The sequence below is a fragment of the Mercenaria mercenaria genome, chromosome 12 (assembly GCF_021730395.1).
Source record: "Mercenaria mercenaria strain notata chromosome 12, MADL_Memer_1, whole genome shotgun sequence".
NCBI lineage: Eukaryota > Metazoa > Mollusca > Bivalvia > Venerida > Veneridae > Mercenaria > Mercenaria mercenaria.
Genome location: NC_069372.1, coordinates 39,134,615 through 39,151,441, shown reverse-complemented (window position 1 = coordinate 39,151,441; position 16,827 = coordinate 39,134,615). Strand labels below are relative to the sequence as shown.

Below are 16,827 nucleotides of genomic sequence, written 5' to 3'. Positions count from 1 at the left end.
CCAGACTGCGCGGATGCGCAGACTGGTCTGGATCAATGCTGGTCGCAAACCAACTATGTTGGTTTTCTCATGGCGCGGCTTATATATAGATCTTGACCTAACAAACAATAGCACCACATCTTGAATTATGTCGCGCCTATGACCGAAAGGAAAAATGGCGACAATGGTTGCGTAAAATTTCAAGAGAGGGAAAATTCTGGATAATATATTATTTTGAGTGGAGAATGATACCATAACTAACACAAAAACACAAAAACACTTTACTAGTATATACGGAATTTGGATTATTATAGTTGTATGATAATGCAAAAAAAGAAATCGCGAAAGAGTAAATTGTTTTTGTTGTTGTTTTTTTCATTAAGGATAAATTAGGTAAAAGATGGTATAAGATGGTGATACTCCGTAACAAACACTTCAGTGGTAACTGACCATTAATACGTAAAAATCTACAGGTAAATAAGATTTCCATGGCAGCCAATGTAATGTATTATATAGTAACGAAATTTAAATCTCTTGGTCGATCTATTTACCCGGAAGGAATACGTTTTGATTTTTGTTACTTTAAATTGTTTTTACAGTCAGTATATATCTGTTCAAGTACATCTTGTTAACGCTTGACATAAAAGCAGTGATTGCGCTATTATCACATAAATAAACATCAGAAGCAAAATGTAGATCTGATTTGCATGAAGAAGTACAGTTATGTTACAAAGAGTCATTTCTTCGAAAATGCCTAATATAAAGGAGAAGGAGGGGGTAAAATGGGGCAGTTTTGTGTCTGTTTGTCCTTTTCTTATAGAATTATTGACAACAATGTTGCTAAGCCAAATCAACCCGAAGTGGGTCTACAATAAGGGCTTGGCCAAGATTTAGCTGTTTTAGATGGTGAAGCGGGGTTGGAGGTTGCACCCACTTGTTCCATAGCCTCAGCCTAGTGTTGTTGTTGTTTTGTTTTTTGTTGTTTTTTTGCGTTATTTTTACGTGTTGACATTAGAGGTGTGCATGCCGAGTCACAGTCATATGAGCTGAAAATTAAGGGTGTCATTCCCCATTCTATCATATTTACATCTTAGAATAAGCTACGGTTTGTTGAACGTCAAGAGATATTTCTTATTTCGAAATGGCAAAAGTTCAAACCTGAGGTAATCCAGGAGCGAGCGGTTTGGGCGGTATAAATATATATTCATACACTTGTCCAAGTGGTCATTTCGCATTGGGTATAATGGCTTATAACAGGTCACTAACAATATTATTGTGAAATAGAAATTTATAATAATGGATTTTGGTTTTGTTTCTTAAATAAATCGTGTACTAACGTTTTATACTAGTGGAAAAATATATCTTAAAATTTATTGAACATTTGCAAATACAAACAGATTTGCAAGAAATTGATATAATAGATGATTTATAGAGTACACGTATTTGCATGGAAGCAACTTGTTTAAAGGACTATGAAGGAAGTACACAAGTTCATGTTGTGTTGATCATCCAAGAAAAACTTAAAATGTGAAAAAAAAAGAATTATTTTCACTAATTTCTTTCGGATTTTCAAGAATCCATTGTGCTACCTGATTTAAGAGTCTGCTTGGTTACCATAATATTTATTTGTAGCTGTTCAAACGGTACAAATTCGTATTTTGATTTTATTTGTTTCACTAATCGAAAAGTAAAATTAACAGCAAAATGTATAATTTAGGTACTAACTGCGTCAATTTAGTTGTACATGAAGGGCTATAAAATGTTTGTCCGCAGATAAAGAAATGATATAACCACCAAATAAAATAGTACAAAAATATCACGACATAGCGTAAAACACTCACTTTTTCTGCATTTAAGTCTTTACTGACTTCGAATTTATACAGACCAATTCCATTTTGAGAACAAAGTATATACTGGGATTTAATGAAGTTCGAGATGGTTCTGCTGTTGCTGTTTTCTTCAAATGTGCAGACCATACTAGTCTCAGTTGCCTTGCAACGTGTTGAAAACAAGACCAATAAGAACAAGAGTATTTTAACAAAAGAGATATTATATTTCCAAAGCGAATAGCACGTCGTTGCAGGAAAGGTATATCCAATGAACTTATGGTTATACTTATATAAATAATTAATTGTTATACTGTAAAATCATTTATTTTCGTTGGGCACGGAATTTCGTCGTTTTAGTCAAATCGGCAATTTCGTGGGGATATAAATTCGTGGATTTTACCTGTTGAACATAAAATGAATGGTAATTTTACTTGTTCGTTGGGATTAAATTTCGTGGATTGACCCATCCACGAAATCCATGAAAATTAGTCCCAAACGAATATTAATGATTTCACAGTATAACGCTCACCTCTAACTATCTAGTAAATAGTACAGTACTATTTTCAGTTTACAGTTACTGTTGGCGCTTTGCTTGCTTCGTTTTGGAGAAAGTTACCCATCTTTTCAGCAAAACATTCCAAACGGTGAAATCGTACCGAGCCCATGCAACCCAAATCACGTCTGGCGGGGTGTCGGACATAAGGTCAAGGGCGGAGGTGGGGAGAGGAACCAATTTGGAATCGATTTTGATGAAAATGGATACGTAAGTTTGTTATTATCCTGTTGGTAAATTACTTTAAATTTATAGATTCATACATTTTATTTTAACCATGTTTTAACTGTCGCCATCACGTCTATAATATTATATGTAGAGGCCAGCCCTGTTTCTCTTTTGTTTTTTTGTTGTTGTTTTTTTCTCAAAGATCTTCTCGCGAGAGTAACCATAGTAAGTAAAAAACGTACGCACAACTGTTGCAACTTTTAATCTTTTTTTCTGTAAACATGTTTTGAAAACCAGTCACGAATTGTCAGGTAATCAAGGGAGGCTACAATGTAAAATTGGCTATGAAAGCTGGCAGGTCGTGCTTAAAAAACTCTCTGGTACTTCGTCGGCACCATAGCATAATAGAAAAGAACCATAAACGGGCAAACATATCAACAGAAACAGAGAAAAACTGCAAAGTACAATTCGTTTATTCGACGAATTCATCCCAGATGATGGTACCCAAGGTATTCTGCTCACCTCGGCCTTTATGCTACGCAATAGACCAGAGAATGCGGAAATACCCGATGTTTACGATTGCCTATACACGGGTGTAAACTTGTGGTTTTCATAGCGTTTATGAGATATATCTTGACCTCCCAGTACAGTAGTACTAAAAACATACGCATCTATAGTCTCGTCATGTTGAAAACGATAATAAACCATGGACATGGGTATAATAAAAAAATTAAACTCGAATTTTAATTTTGGGTGATTCCTACTATAAATTTTAGTTATTTTGAATGATATAATAATAATAATAATAATAATAATAATAATAATGACAACAACAACAATATTAGCAAACAGAACTGAACAAGCCAAACTAACCTGAGGCTCAAACATATATTATATGAGCTGCACCATGAGAAAGCAAACATAGTGCGTTTGCGCAGTCTGGTCAGGATCCATGCTGTTCGCTTTCAAACCCTATCGCAATTAGAGAAACTGTTAGCAAACAATATGGATCCATGCTGGTCGCAAACGCAATATGTTGGTTTTCTCATGGCCCGACTCGTATATGCATACTTATCAATCAGTAAGAAAAGAATTTATCACAAGAGCTGTTAGCTGTTAGAAAATTTGCAGCACCGTAGATTCTGATTTAAAATGTTTTACTGAAGTCGCATTTTGAATGCACTGAAGGAGACCAATCAAAATAGGTGAACCAGAAGACAGAAAGTTTTTTTTTCTGAAAGATTCACTTTTTGGTTTGGGTATATGAAGTTGGAGAACGAATATTGGAAGCAAATGGAAGTGGATCTTTGTGATTATCAGGAGCTATATATGCCATATATGATTTTTTTTTACGTGAGAACTGTCTTTTTAAAGTTTGACTATTTGACAAAACGTCATCACTAGAGGAAATTTCCTAATAGTCGAATATCAGTTATTTAATTTCAAAGAAGTGTCACATATAAATTGCAAAATGCAAGTTGGAATCGCAAAACTGTCCTGGTACCAAATGATCCGCCAAAGAATTGTAGTGGCGCATATGTGTTTATTGCGAAAGTATAACAACTTCTTAAAAAAGTTCGATCTGTTCATAAAAATGATTATATATACACATTTTATTATGTTCTAAATTTTAGCACTTATGTAAGTGTTTCGTTCTGTTTACATTTCTTCCGGGGTTAAAGTTAAATATTTATATACGCTGACAAAAGTTCTCTTTCAGCAAATTAAATAGATTTTGATTGACCCGGTATTGACATAAATTCTCAACGAATTGACTGTACCAGCCTTTAATAAATAAAGGCCTAGCTGGACTAAAATACGTATAAGTGGTGTCTTTACATGCAAGCTTGAAGGTATCCGACCCACAATAAACACGTTCTGTATAACAGTGCTTTTAAAATATATTAGTATTGATGCCTGGTAAGCTCGTATAACTTTGGTGTCATTTGAAAGTATATTAGATCTGTCTACTGAAAAAAAAGAATAAATTACATCACAAAAATATTACATTTTCATTTAAATATGACTTAAGACTATATATTACATAAAATGTATATGTACTTATAAAAGGAACCAGTGCTGGTTGCCTGGCCCTTAATAATGTAGTCCATTCAATATATCTGAACTACATATTAATTCCATTTGAAGCAGTGCTAGCGTTGGCACAATCTGATATCTCAGGCACACTGAGTCTATTATCATTTTTCTTGGCCCGAAGGATCTTCTAGTAGATTTTATTGTCGAACCCGCTTGTGGAAGCGAAGACACAGTCGTCCAAATGGCTATTCGGTGTATGCACGTGCGTGCGTGCGTCCGTCTGGACCATAACTTTGACATGCATGGAGCAATCGTGTTTATATTTGGCATGAATGTTAACCGCAGCAAGACGGGGTGTCATGCGCAAATCCCAGATTCCTATCTCAAAGGTCAAGGCCACAGTTGGAGGTTAAAAGACATGTCAGATCTTGACAGCTTGCGGACTCGACATGTTGTCCATAGGCATGTAGTTGAGTATATTTAAACGATTACTTTTGATCCATTTTCACAGACCTGGACTGAGGAACTCTGCAGAATGGACTCCGATGGTGATGGAAAGACAAATGGAGAAGAACTTGGCGATCCAAACTGTAACTGGAGTAAAGGCGCTACACCACAAACCAGCCTAGGACTATCACATCCTGGTATGATAGTTGAAGATTTCTTGTTGCAAGATATTATAAACTGAAGCACTTTGAACAACGCTTTCTTTCTAAAACCAGCAGCAGTATTAAATCAATAAACCGGTCATTAATCAATTATCGAAAGATATAGAAGTGTATTGTTGTTATTCTAAAACAGTAGTATTAAATGTAGACGTTTATAAGATAAAACATAGAAAAAGGATATCAGCTATATTATAACAAAATTGGACCACATTAGTTAATAATACAACGATTTCTCTAAAATGAAATTCTAAGAATAGATAGAAGCCAAGAATTCTGAAGGGAAAACAACTTCTAGCATCATGAATCATAGTTGTTTTCTTTGATAATACTAAAAGTATTATTATCTTTCAGGTATATGCGAGCCATTAGGGTCCTCTGCATGCCAGGGGAAAAACGACTTCATTGATTGTGCTACCGAAGACTTCAAGTGCAATGCACTTTCAGATCCTGGTAAGAAAACACATAATTTATCATTACCTTAAAGCTTTTCAGTGCCGTATATAAAATTCTAAAAACGTTGGCATGTAATTCAGCTATAATTCCAACTTTCTTTGTTACAAGACATTTGGTTGGCCAAAAGAAATATTGTGACCAGATATTGTACTTAGATATAAGCTCCACGACCTAATTATATCTTTGATAAATATTTAAGACGGACTTTTGTGTTAAAATTTAACAGCGTCATCTATAAATTACAATGACATTTCTCTTCTGCTGTGTAAAGATGCAAAGGCTATACATTGATCCGTGGCTGTTATGCACCTGTCAATATTTTGCCCGCCCGGGGGGGGGGGGGGGGCGGCGGGCATACACGGGACTTTAGACAGAAGACCATTCCCGACAGGCGGGAATTTGACAAACATTTGATGTACCAACCAGGCTCTAGGGTGGGATTTAGACAAAAAAGGTTGTCCCTAGGGTGGGGATTTAGACAACAAAATTTTTGAAATGTCAAATTCCCCCGGGTCGGCCCGCCGCCCCCCTGGGCGGGCAAAATATTGACAGGTGCATTAGAGTCCCATACGACATAAGATTTTATGCTAACAGATAATACAACTGTTATGCGTAATTACATAGTGTTTTCTAACCATGTTTTGTTTGTTTGTTTTGGGTTTAACGCCGTTTTTTTTTGTGGGGGTCGCGATTTCAATCCTCGGGCGGGGCATATGTTCTCCGTGGAAAATAACTGTATAAAGCTATGTCTATTATTCATTGAAAGCCTTGACGCAGAAGCATATACATATATTTTAACTGACCAAAAGATGTTTATACATTTTACAGATATTGTGAGTCACACTGTCAGACTTTCTGAGTCAGACGTTCCGGCAGAGGAGACAACATACATATGTCAGGTGCTAGATGTCCCTTCAGATAAAGACTACCACCTCGTGGCGGCTGAACCTTACATAGATAACGTGAACGTCATGCATCATATCATAGTGTACGGATGTAGTGATAAAGGTGAGTCTTGCATCATATCATAGACTACGGATGTAGTGATAAAGGTGAGTCAGACATCATATCATCGCGTACGGATGTAATGATAAAGGTAAGTCAGACATCATATAGTGTACGGATGTAATGATAAAGGTGAGTCATGCATCATATCATCGTGTACGGATGTAATGATAAAGGTAAGTCAGACAATATATCATATTGTATGGATGTAATGATAAAGGTGAGTCATGCATCATATCATAGTATACGGATGCAATGGCAAAAGGGAGTCATGCATCATAATCATTGTGTACGGATGTAATGATTAAGATAAATCTTATCTTATGAATGAAAATGATTATAATGTTTTGGCTGGATCATTCAATGTCAAAGTAATAGTGTGAAAAGATTATTAGGATATTACTAGTCTGTCTGTGTAAGACAGTGATTTCCTGAACCCGAGGGAATATATGAGTTGCGCCATGAGAAAAAAACCAACATAGTGGCTTTGCGACCAGCATGGATCCGGACCAGCCTGCGCATCCGCGCAGTCTGGTCAGTATCCATGCTGTTCGCTTTTAAAGCCTATTGCAATTAGAAAAACCGTAAGCGACCAGCATGGGTCCTGATCCGCCCAGGCTCGTCTGGACCCATGCTGGTCGCAAAGCCACTATGTTGGTTTTCTCATGGCGCGGCTCATATTGCAATAAGCGTCTGAGGACCTTTATTCTTAAACCTGAATTACGCACATGTTTTCAAACTACAGTGTACATATAATTGCAAAACTTAATTTAGGTTGCGTGTATGATTAAAAGTTTATTCTACATTTTTTAGCAAATATTACCCAAAACCAGCGTGAGCCAAATAAATGTTTCATGAACAGAGTGCCGGGCTGTGAAGAAATGGTGGCTATATGGGCTGTAGGACAAAATGGAATGTGTTACCATGAAGACGCCGGGTTCAAGCTAGGAATGACGGGCTACAAGAAAGTTCTTATCGAGGTTTGAGGATAGTGTTATTGGAACGTGGATTTTCATATTTGATATACATTCTGTTTTATTTTATTTTTTGTTGTTTTTTTGTTTGTTTTTTTTATCTATAACTTTTATATAATGATTGTAAATTTGAGGAGGGATGTTCACAACTATAGAAAGATTATACTAGCAAAAGTAGCTGCTAACAAATTATTAACATTCGTGGGGTGGATAGTTTTTGTGGAATTCATGGTTTAGTCGTTCCACGAACATTAATAGTAACGAATATGTAAAATTCAAATTCATTTTATGCTCAAAAATTAAAATCCACGAGCTCATATCCCAAGTGCTTCTGCAGACGTTAATACACAAAACAAACGTGTATTGTCGCTATATTCTTGCATAAAAATATTACACGACGACTATATGCATTGTTTTCATATGTGATGACTTTACGATTCCGGTACATTTTTTAATTACCATTCTGTTGTTCTTGGAAACGGTAAACATGTTTTAAATATCCATAACCAGGGCCCAGAAATCAACAGCTCTTCCAAAAGCATGTAATGATGGTTTTTAACCATTTTTATTTAATCTGTCATTATTACAAACATAAAATTACTCATATTTTTACATATCACCTAAAAATCTGGTAAACAGGAACACAATTTCAAAAGTAATAACTTGACATTTAAACTATTTTGAGTACGAACACATTTAGAGTACGGATGAGTACGAACGTACTTTCAAATGTTTTATCCGAATTCTTCGCGAAATTAGATAAAAACAATTCGACTGATACTTACAAAAATCATTAAAATGATTCTTAAAAACAAACAGTTGCGCAAGTTACTCGCAGTTCTTATACATTCACGGTTATCAATAAAAAATGAATCGAGTCCGACTTCTAAAAGGGGTGTAAACAAGGGTGGAGCGAATACGTATATTTTTGGGGGTAGTGCGTTTAGTTTTGGTAACTAATACAGCAAAACATACTATGGCCTAGATTGCATCTTTTATGCTACAAGAGAGAATATTATGGAAGAATCAAGATGCAGATATCAGATGTCAATCTGCGCAGAAATACATATATACATCTCTGGCAAAGCATTTCAAAAATAAAAATCATGTATTAACAGCACGTGACTCACGATTTTTCTCCCGTTAATGCATGGGCGGCTCAAGTAAAAAAAGTAGTTTTTTTATGCAAGAATGACAAAAAGCATAAAGGTGCAGTTTTGCAAATGTTTGTTAAAAAGTTGAAAAAATATACTCCAAGGCCATAAAACCACTTAGGGCCAGGCCAAAATATTAAGGTAGGCCTGGTTACCGAAAACAAACAATTTTTACGCCTAACCAAATGTATATACAAGATGTGTGCCTTTCTTTCTTTCATGTAAAGAAATACAAATTTAAATTTACCCAAATGTTGTTACGTTAACTTACAGTAACTTTTTGCAATGTGATGAAAACGTATTGAAATATTGATTTCATTTGAGGATTTGTATAATTTTCGATTTTAAATATATATTTCTCTGACATAACTTACATTCGACCTATAGATGCACTGGAACAACCCAATGAAGGTTGACACTTACAGGGATTCCTCCGGCATGACCTTACACTTGACCCCTAACCTTCGCCCGAACGAGGCTGGAATGATGATGATTGGCCAGGCATTTTTGATGATTCCACCTGGCCGTGAAAAATATTCCGTCAACTCTTCCTGTAGCTCTGAATGTACAAACAAGAAGATGATCGGAAATGTCAACGTAATAGGAGCTCTTAATCACATGCATTACCTAGGTATAAAATAAAATATATTTTATGAACGACTTATCGGCCGACACCGACATTAAATCATATATAAATGCAACATGACACAATGTTTCATAGAACTAACAAATTGCATAGATGTATATATGAGCCGCGCCATGAGAAAACCAACATAGTGGCTTTGCGACCAGCAGGCATCCAGACCAGCCTGCACATTCGCGCAGTCTGGTCAGGATCCATGCTGTTCGCTTTAAAAGCCTATAGAGCATGTGCGGATGCGCAGACTGATCTGGATCCATGCTGGTCGCAAAGCCACTATGTTGGTTTTCTCATGGTGCAGCTCATATAGATATAAATGGTATTTGTTTGTTTAAGTTTCAGTTAACATTGGTGTTGTCACAAAGAAATGTTAGATACGGTGTTTATTTGATAATTAAATTTAAACATGTTTTCCTTTTGCAGATATTTCAATAAGTCACTGAATAAAAAAATATATTCTTAAACATGCTACATTGTATTTCTAAAGACGGAATTAGTTCCACTGGGTAAATTCAACAGACAGGATAACACACAATATTTATACCGAAAATACACAGAAAGTGATAGATTAAACTAACAGATACATAAAAAACAAACTGTGGTTGCTTTGAAGTTTTATATCTTGTGAAAGCATTTATTACGCTTGTTGTGTCAAGGTTGTGCGTTGCCCAGTTGCAAGATTCCTCTGATTTTAGCTAGCATAGTAATAACTTAGCTGGGTTGTTCGGAAATGTTTGTTGTGTAAATATTTGATAGAGGTACGGGTAGGTAAGTTTTATTTATTCATAAAGCACAGTTGTCTCACGAAGATGCTTAACGCAGTCGATTGTATATCTATTTACCAGGCATGTCAGCAGTAACCAAGGCGATTTCCAATGACAAGGAAGAACATGTTATAGCAGATGACCCAAAATACAGCTACGACAGCCCAGTGTTCTATGTGTAAGTGTTACTGCATTGTATCTTCGGAGATAAAACAAAAGTACCGATGTTACTCATTGCAGACCTGAAGCGGTCTTCTGCGCATGTCCGGTTCAAGTGATTATCAGTTAAAGCGCACGGCAAAAATACGCAAATTATTGCATGTCCACACGCATTTATTATATAATATGTATAATATACTAACTAAAGGTTAGTATTACCATGGTTTCAAAACATATGCATTAAAGATACTTTTTATTCAAATCGCTTGAATCCGGTTTATACCGGAGTCTGTTATTTATCACAGGCGCTCCAGGTCTGCAGTGAGTCACAGTCAAACAGTAAAGACTGCCAAAGTACATTAAGTGACGACATATTTGAATACAGCTGTACTTGTCTGTTCCTATAACGTTACACAAGATTTAGCTTACCAAAAGGTTCCTTCTAGTGCATATTAAATATTCTTTTTAAGGGATCTTTAATAAAACAATTATGAACTATATGTTTTACTAGTTTACGTACATTCTTATCTATTTTAATAAGGATACTTAAAAGTTATTTCACACAAACATTTATTTAACTTAAAATAATATACAATTACCTTTAGATGAACGATTCAACTTCATTATTATGAACGGACAATAACCATGACTCTATCAAAATTTTGGGAACCATTGTTGACAGCTGTCCTAATGGCACTGATCAGAATTTGGTCGTAAATTTGCTTATTTCTAATTAGTAATATACTATAGCAAATAAATGAGTTCTGACAAATGCCAGAATGGATACCAGAAACTCCAGGTGAAAAAGAGCTTTTATAGAAGTCGGCACCAATAAACTAATGGTTTTGTGAAAAGTGCGCACAAAAAGTTCACAGCTTGAAAATTACAAAGCAGTTAATCAAAAGGCATGAAATCACAAACTTCGAAATAATTTATAGCACAGTAAAGTAAAGAAGTGCATTATACAAGGGAAGTAATTGAAATGTTGTAATCCGGTGACGGTACGTATCGTGCAATAGTATTCATTCACAGTCTTAATTTAGTACAGTATGTTTTGATGGTAATACTTAAAATGTCAAAATAATAAAGCTGGTATGAAATAAAACCGTAAAAAGAACATCTGGAGGCAGCAAAGAATGCAACCGAGAAGAATAATAGTTGACGATATTTTTGGGCGGGATTCTATTTTAAGATGATGAATATTCATTTAGTTAATCTCGATCCTACATTATGACATGTAAGATTTAGGAGTTAGATAGTTTAAACTAAATTATTGTTTTTTGTAGGTCTGTTATTACGTAGTTGTATTTCACTAAAGATTGACTTAAAGATGCGTAAAAACACATTGGCAAAGAGGCTATTTGTTATAAATATGCATAAGTACAAAATGGCGGCGCCTACTGGAATTCGGATGCCTTTGATGATACCCTTGTATCAATTACCTGCTCAGTCAAGTGTGACATGTTCACCATAAGTGTTCCTTCTCATGAGAAGGAACAATAATTACGTCAATTTTACCAACCGGAATTTGAAAACTAAATACAAGCAAACATGGAGAGGACTTCAATAAGCCTACTGGCTTCCAGTCCAATCCAGAATTTATGTATGTAAATAATCATTTGAAATGTACATATTGGGAAATAAAATATGTTTAAACCAAATACAAGCAAAGACAGAGTTTAAGAAATTAGTCTCTCTTGAAAGTTATCCAAACAAAAATTGGTCTAGGTTTATGTTGCTGCTTAATCTACTACAGATTTCAGAATTCTTTTACGGAAATGTTCCCCATACAACGCCTGCTCTGTTTATATTACTTTTAGTTTATTATGCATCTTGATATCGATCTAAGTATCTCGTCATCATCCCTCCGACCTCCTCATTGCCCTTACCCAATATTGTTTCTTGATACTGTATCGTAGCGTTATGTTTCATCATTCTCTTCCCCCCCCGCCCCCCCCCCCCCCCCCCCCCCCCCCCCCCAACACACACACCACAACCATTCTATCTGTCACTTATTTATTTCAAATTTTAAAAATCTTCATGTTCTCATGCCCAAGTCCAAAATAATTTCACAGATATTTTCATTGCGTGACCTCGAACTACCAAAACTGTTCAGACAAGCTGTGAAACTCGTGACTCTCGAGCATTATGTAAAAAGTGAGAATAGCACCGGCACATTATGACATGCATGCCTGATAAAAAGGGGCATACATTTAAAAAGATATATGAATGTTACAGATTTGATGAACCATTGACATTGGAACCCGGGTACGAGCTTCAGCTCCATTGTGACTTTAAGTCGACTTCACGAAGCAAAACAACATTTTTTGGTGAAGGGACCTATGACGAGATGTGTTTTGCTTTTCTTATGTACTATCCTAAGAACAACTGGCTCGGTGGAGGTGAGTTACACGAATTTATTTACTTTGATAAGTACTTATAAAAGCTCTGTTGTGATAGCGATACTAATTTAACAGGTCAAACACCACTAAATGAGACTACACTCTATTTCACGTACAATACTTAATTAAAGAACAAGAATAGAAATTTTCTTGATCACTCAGACTTTATTTTCCATAAGGAACTCTAGTATAGAAAAATACAAAGAAAAAACAAAACGCTGTGGTAACTACAGTTTCCAATGCCTTTTCTCAAGACTGCTCGCGTTAGATAGTAACATTCAAGCTGTTTAAAATCCGGTAAATACAGACAAAAACAGAGTAGAGTGAAAGAAACCAAGATGCTTATGTGAAATGAAAGAAAGATTAACATTTTTTTAAACCAGTGAAGGATTTTTTTTTCGATTTGAAGCCGGCCAGACTAACAAATATAATGTGAGATAGATATAGTATAATATATGGGAGAGAATACAATTTCACACTAGTTTGGCTGATACTAATGTTATATAAGTACGTCTATGTACGTAATGTTTTAATAATTATGTTGTTATAAATAAATTTATATCAAGCGACACATATTGGTTTTGAAAATACAGATTGTGTTACAAGTGGTCCGATCGACTCCTGCGAATGGGAAGAGGGTTACGTGGATGGCTGCGACTTGAACAAGTTAGGAGATCCAACGTACGTAAATCCAAACACACGTCCTCTTAGAAGGAATAGGGTAGACAGTAGTGCATTTTTGACTGAGAGAATATTCAATATGTCTCAATTGTTTTGCATTTCTTCGAAAATAGAGTGCATTCACATATGAGCCGCGCCATGAGAAAACCAACATACAGGCTTTGCGACCAGCATGGATCCAGACCAGACTGAGCATCCGCGCAGTCTGGTCAGGAGCCATGCTGTTCGCTAACAGTTTCTCAATTGCAATAGGCTTTGACAGCGAACAGCCTGGATCCTGACCAGACTGCGCGGATGCGCAGGCTGGTCTTGATCCATGCTTGCCGCAAAGCCACTATCTTGCTTTTCTCATGGCGCGGCTCAATTATATTAAACAATTAATTTAGCCCTTAACCTGCTGCCGGCAAATGATTCTGCCTTTGCGACCACTGCAGACCAAGATCAGCCTGCACATCATGGTCTGCACCTTCCGCTATTCAGTCAGTAAATTTTCATTGAACACCTTCAAATAATCAATGGTACAGCCCAAATTGAATGATGCACCAGACTACATTTTAGAAATTTAGCAGGGTAAGGATTAAAAAATTAATTTAAAGATCCATTTCATTTTATTTCTTTATTGATTGATTGAATCATAGATAAAACCTTTTTTATATTGCATGACATTATTAGGAGATTTTACTTTATATTGTTTCTTTTCCATACATTTTCAGTGATCAAGAAAATATAGCAAGATATACCGCCCTTCAAGAAAACTGCAGAGTTGGAGTATGTCTTGAAGAATGCAAGGAAGTTGTCCGTGAGATTTTCAGACATCCCTGCTTTCAGTCACCTCTCAAGTACATGATGCAAGATTCGTCACTAACTTACGGTGACCAGTCCACTAAACACATGATATTGGAGTATTATTACCGCATGGATTCCTGCGCCGCTGAATTGGCAATGGAAAAGTGTGACGGTAATGACGGCTGACACAGACCGGAAGTGGGTGGCGCTGCTGGTGTACATTTTACATCGTCCTTTATGTTGATTATTGCGTCAGCTTTGGTTATTGCTTTTCAGTAGTTCATGCTGTTGAACCAAATGTGACAGTAGAGTTTCTGATTACCTGAATAGAACTTTGATATCTTTCGCTATGCAACAAATCCTACGTCAAAGTCTTTATATTTTGCTGTACAATGAAATGCCTCGCTGAGAAATTCAAATGCCATAGAATGTAAGCGGATGATGAAAGCGTTTTACTTTTATCTCTTTCGGGCGGAGGTCTCTGAAAGTTATGCAAGCTTCTATAAAACCTCTAGAAAATGTTGCCAACACGAGCATGGGATGCCTCAGAAAAGGCTCACATGAGTTTCATGTAAATCTGCATTAAACCGTGTCACAAATGTTGCGTATTTATTTGAAAAAAGTAGTCTCCTATTAGTAAACAGAATATGCACAATCGCCCATAAAATTTTGTTCATGTAAACAGCCTTACTTAAATTTAACGTTTTTACAAGAAATGTTTGTAAAACACTTAAACGCACCTAAAGTATGTTGTTTACATATATCTTTAGTCCGTCTTATATATTAATGACTGTTAATTTTCCAATTCACACAGATGTTCCTTTACAATAAATAGATCGTTACTCCATGATGTCATGTTTTTATTACACTGTGATACATACTTTGTGTCCCACTTGAACTGTCCTCTTCAAAAACAGGTTTGTAGAAAACATAGGGACATACTGGTTACACCAATAAACCAAAACTCTATTTAACTTTACTTTTTTATTATCTCCCTTTATTTGATTAACACGCAACACTTTGTTTCGGAGCATAAGTCCATAACAATCAAAAGGATTTCGTTAGACCTTCACACAATAACAGAGGTCATTAAGAAAACTTTCAGTGTATAAGAACTATAACTCTTCTTTACGTAACATTTTAGGTATTGGCAAAAACTAAGTTTTGCAAGGTAGGTAGAATTATTAAGTGTATATTACGAAAGAACTATGAACTTAAAAAAAATCGAAACTGTTTGTTATCATCATAACGATTTTGATAGGATATTTACACTTGTAAATTTAAATCATTTTGTTCACAAAGAGATTGAAAATTTCAATTTTGTCTTTATAATATTATTATAAAACTTTCAGGATAGCTCTTGCAAGGTAGCCCTCTTTATGACCAAAGATGCTGCCTTGAATCATTCTTTATACATGTTTTAATCAGCTTTATAGGTCTAAGGTGCCATTTGGCCGTACATTGCTACAGCTTAGGTCTTACTATAGAATGCCACGCAGCTCTTTGTTCCCCAGCTGTATGCTTAGAACGGAGTTTAGGTACATCACATCCGCAGATATCTTTTATCAAAATCAAACTTGGCTGTTTGAGGATTAGCATCTCACATACTTTTTAGGATTAGCTTTCTGTTGTTTGTTAGGCAAAAGATTATCATGATGCCGTTAACATCTCCTGGCATGATTAGATTGTAAATTGGAGGCAACGAGTGAGTGACAGTAGAGTTTCTCACCTGAAGATACGGTATGCTCTCGTATCAGACAGTGGATGTGAACACAGATTTGTATTGATATTGGCATTCTGTACAAAGACTGTTTCACATACACTTCTTATTGGGTGCATCATGTTCACCAGCACATTTATTTTATAGCCTAAACCGCTGATTTTCCAACTCGGAACGTGGCTTGCCGTTTTTGTCAGACAAGTGACACTCAAACATCAAAGGAATGACGCGGTCAATGGTTACTCTTGAATGGCAGTATTGTTTTTGTCAGAACAGTGGTAGTATAGTGTGTCCAATGGTTACTGTTTAACTGTATACGACGAAGTGGTTGCTTTTGTCAGAACAGCCGTGCACCACAGGAATGACGTGTCCAGAGTTTACTCTTGAATAGAAGTATGACGAATTGGTTGTTTTTGTCAGACCTGTGGGACTCGGCGTGTCCAATGGTAATTCTTGAATGGCAGAATGATGGAGTTGTTGTTTTTCTCAGGAAAGTGATACTGAAGCATCAAAGGAATGGAATGACCAATGGCTACTCCCGAATGGTAATACTTGTTTGACGAAGTGGTTCTTTTTGTCATAACAGTTGTACAAAAGCAACAAAGGAATGGCGTAGCAAATGTTTAGTCTTGAATAGTAGTTTGATCGACAAAGCAGTTGTTTTTGTCAGAACTATGATATTCAAGCATCAGACGAATGGAGTCCTAAATTAAGACTTCACATTGGAAATGTGAACTGTTGCAAGAAAGTATGGATTTTTTGCTGTGGCTGTGGCAATCACACAGATGATAACCAACAGTTCTGCTAAGATCATCATCTTGTTCATCTTGTTCATCAGAGGTACAGTAAAGCCGT

At 36.0% G+C, this 16,827-nt stretch overlaps 1 protein-coding gene across 1 annotated transcript; it reads left to right on the top strand.

Moving 5' to 3' along the window:
- The first annotated feature begins 1,004 nt into the window (after positions 1-1,004).
- Positions 1,005-16,106, top strand: LOC123533930 (dopamine beta-hydroxylase-like). Its single transcript, XM_053519746.1, has 11 exons — positions 1,005-1,236; positions 2,376-2,571; positions 5,078-5,210; positions 5,586-5,684; positions 6,516-6,695; positions 7,506-7,672; positions 9,208-9,451; positions 10,306-10,402; positions 12,622-12,785; positions 13,379-13,466; positions 14,180-16,106. Exons 1-11 carry the CDS (start codon positions 1,223-1,225, stop codon positions 14,436-14,438), a joined length of 1,641 nt encoding a protein of 546 aa, XP_053375721.1. The 5' UTR covers positions 1,005-1,222; the 3' UTR covers positions 14,439-16,106.
- Positions 16,107-16,827: the final 721 nt, after the last annotated feature.